General features: G+C 37.8%; 1 protein-coding gene across 1 annotated transcript in view; it reads left to right on the top strand.

Moving 5' to 3' along the window:
- The first annotated feature begins 548 nt into the window (after window positions 1-548).
- Window positions 549-1,842, top strand: part of actc1b (actin alpha cardiac muscle 1b) — an 8,937-nt gene continuing 7,643 nt past the window's right edge. Inside the window, exons 1-2 of the mRNA XM_079833300.1 lie at window positions 549-737; window positions 1,082-1,230. Coding sequence (XP_079689426.1) covers window positions 1,102-1,230 — 129 coding nt within the window. The 5' untranslated portion in view covers window positions 549-737; window positions 1,082-1,101. The remainder of the gene's footprint in view (window positions 738-1,081; window positions 1,231-1,842) is intronic.

The following is a 1,842-nucleotide window of genomic DNA, read 5'->3' as shown; positions in this document are numbered from 1 at the left end:
TGAATAGCCTACAGTAGCTTTAATAAGAATCAGTGTATATTTTATAGTGAAGTCTAGTGTTTTATTTTTACATTTATTCATTCAATTTCATACTTAAATGCTGCTGTACAGCTCTGAGATGCCAGTGCAAATCTTTATATATATTTATTTTATATTATTCAATACACTAGGAATGTGTAGAAGTAAGTAAGGTTTTTCAAGTCTTTTAAGTAAAATAAAAAATGTGCATTTTTTGTTCTCCTTAACCTCTTTCTGTTCCCGTCGCCTAAGAATAGAAAAGCAAAAAACTGATGTGACTAGCCATCAGAACCCAACCGAACACCGTGGTGAAAAAAACCAAGGTATGTATAGTATATATATTATATATCTTGTATGTTATACCTTTTGTACCCTTCTGTCATTGTATTCATTGTTTTTATTGTTAACAAACAAACCACATCCATCCCCCACACTTCTGAAAAGCTTGCTACGCCTCTGCATGTCATATGCAGATATTAGACAAGATGATTGGCAGCCGGCCCGCTATTTCCAAGGAGGCCTTTCTTAGTGTCCGGGAGGCCGGCGGGATCGGATTCGCGGGGTTATTTTCTCTTTTTTATTTTTTCTCGTGTGCTCTTATTTGGGCTTGTGTGAACCCCAGGCCCCGCCCCGGCCCCCAGGAGCCGCTGGTATTTAAAGGGGCTCCACACCTCGTCTCTCTGTCCCAGTGGAAGCATCAGTCTTGTGATAACAACTTGGTGAGTCCTACATCTCTGAGCGTTAGACTGAGGCGGATTATGAACAGCTGCAGATAGAGAGAGAGCGCCTGCTAAACTGCAGGCTTTCTCCGGCATTAGAAGAGCCTTGACTTCAGTAACCCTTGAGGAACTGGGAGAAGAAGAAGAAGACTAGCTTTAGCGCTTTTAGACCAGTTGCTTTAATCTATCAAATACGGCCGGTTCCACAGACCAGGCTTAGATTAAGCCAGAGTTTATCTAGTCTGTGAAACCGGCAGCTTAAACGTGTCGAGTGTGTGTGTCTGACCATGTCTGACCATGTGTGTGTGTGTGTCTGACCATGTGACGCTTCCCTCCCATTACAGACCATCCAGAAAAAACAACCATGTGCGACGACGAGGAAACTACCGCCCTTGTGTGCGACAACGGCTCTGGCTTGGTCAAGGCTGGGTTTGCCGGAGATGACGCTCCCCGTGCTGTGTTCCCCTCCATCGTTGGAAGACCCCGTCACCAGGTGCACACACACACTTCTGAAACACACACACACACACACACTCTAGTCAATGCAACACATATGCTTATTGTGTAATTAAACATTTAATCTAGAATGCATAATGCACATGTAAACACTGTTATAATATTCACGGATTATATTCACATAATTCACATAGTTTTAATGCGTAATATTTTCTAATAAGATACGACTAATTAACGACTTTCGTTTAAATTTAAGGTAGCAACTTTTTATTTCTAATTAATGCATTAAAACACTAGGTGATTGTACTTAATTTTCAACTTTTTCTTACAATTTTTAAATATTTTTTAATGTCATTTTAATGTAATTTAGGCTGAAACAACTTAAACATCCGAGTTTTAATTTAATGTAGCAACTTTTTAGACAACACTCTAGTCAATGCAACACATATGTTTATTGTGTAATTAAACATTTAATCTAGAATGCATAATGCACATGTAAACACTGTTATAATATTCACGGATTATATTCACATAATTCACATAGTTTTAATGCGTAATATTTTCTAATAAGATATTATAATGTAATTTAAGTTAAAACGACTAATTAACAACTTTCATTTATATTTAAGAGAGAAATAAGAAATAAATA

Source organism: Gobio gobio (assembly GCF_949357685.1).
Source record: "Gobio gobio genome assembly, chromosome: 13".
Classification (NCBI taxonomy): domain Eukaryota; kingdom Metazoa; phylum Chordata; class Actinopteri; order Cypriniformes; family Gobionidae; genus Gobio; species Gobio gobio.
The sequence above is the reverse complement of the archived record's forward strand: the minus strand, read 5'-3'. Positions and strand labels throughout refer to the sequence as shown.